This window comes from Phytophthora parasitica, assembly GCF_000247585.1.
Source record: "Phytophthora parasitica INRA-310 unplaced genomic scaffold supercont2.489, whole genome shotgun sequence".
NCBI lineage: Eukaryota > Oomycota > Peronosporomycetes > Peronosporales > Peronosporaceae > Phytophthora > Phytophthora nicotianae.
In genome coordinates, this window is record NW_008649475.1 from 4,094 (window position 1) to 5,061 (window position 968).

Below are 968 nucleotides of genomic sequence, written 5' to 3' on the forward strand. Positions count from 1 at the left end.
AAAAGGGGGAGAGGGGGGGGAGGGGGTGTCACATTTCAGAAATCGAAATTTCACGTTTAGCCATGCGGGTATTTTATCTGCGTAAATTACGGCGTTTGCACTGAAGTGTTCCGATAAAGTACGATTCTAGTCGGTGCCTCAAAACAGTACCTAAAAAAAATAGTTAACTACCCACCAAAACAAATTGGACTTACTTAAGTAGCGTCTAAGAGAGGTTTCGCATCGCAATTCCATTCCCATTCAGACGGCAAAATACATAGAAGAGGTCTTGCCAGCGTTGGTTAGGGTCGTCTGCAATGGAATGGCGTCTGAAAGTCACAGGAATCCCGAATTCAGAGGACTGGGAACGCCTCTCACATTCAATAGTTTTCACTGGCTGTGATGCGGGTCGACGAAGAAATTTTGCTTCGGCATATGATTAAGAAGACGTCATCCAAGAGGAAGAAGCTGCCGTATCTCGTGCTGCTCCACGACGGAGCGATAGAGCGTCCTCTCATCCCCAACATAGTATTCTCCCTTGTAAGCTTCACCGACGCTAACTGTGAGCTAGAGTTCTGCTTTGACATCGGTGGGCTGCAGCGCCTTTGCGTTCTGCTCCAAGTGCCTGTTGTGGTCATCACCGCGCACAGGGACCGGGTTATGGCTATAGAAGCTCTCTGCATCATGCTACGACGGCTCGCGTATCCTCAACGCTTAGACCCTGCAGCGGCTTCATTAGCCACGCCGCGTCCTTCTGCTTGCCTTGCACCATTCTTGTCTTCATTTACGCGGAATGTAAAATGCTGAGGCAGAACTAAAGCACCGGCCTGGGAGAGGTGACGTCTGCGATTTAAGGGTGAGGCCACAAGCTCTCTTGAGCGCACTTCAGCACATGGCAATGTCTCTATTGGCGACAAACAGAAAGGTTAGTGGACAAGCGAGTCAGTGTCAAGCGGTAGGTTTCTAGTGTCTAGTAACACAAATTCACC

General features: G+C 49.4%; 1 protein-coding gene across 1 annotated transcript; it reads left to right on the forward strand.

Annotated features, from left to right (window-relative positions):
• Window positions 1–381: 381 nt before the first annotated feature.
• Window positions 382–786, forward strand: PPTG_24988 (hypothetical protein; the record flags this gene model as incomplete). Its single annotated transcript, XM_008919091.1, has 1 exon — window positions 382–786. The coding sequence occupies one exon, from the start codon at window positions 382–384 to the stop codon at window positions 784–786; it is 405 nt and encodes a 134-aa protein (XP_008917339.1).
• Between the last annotated feature and the right edge of the window lie 182 nt (window positions 787–968).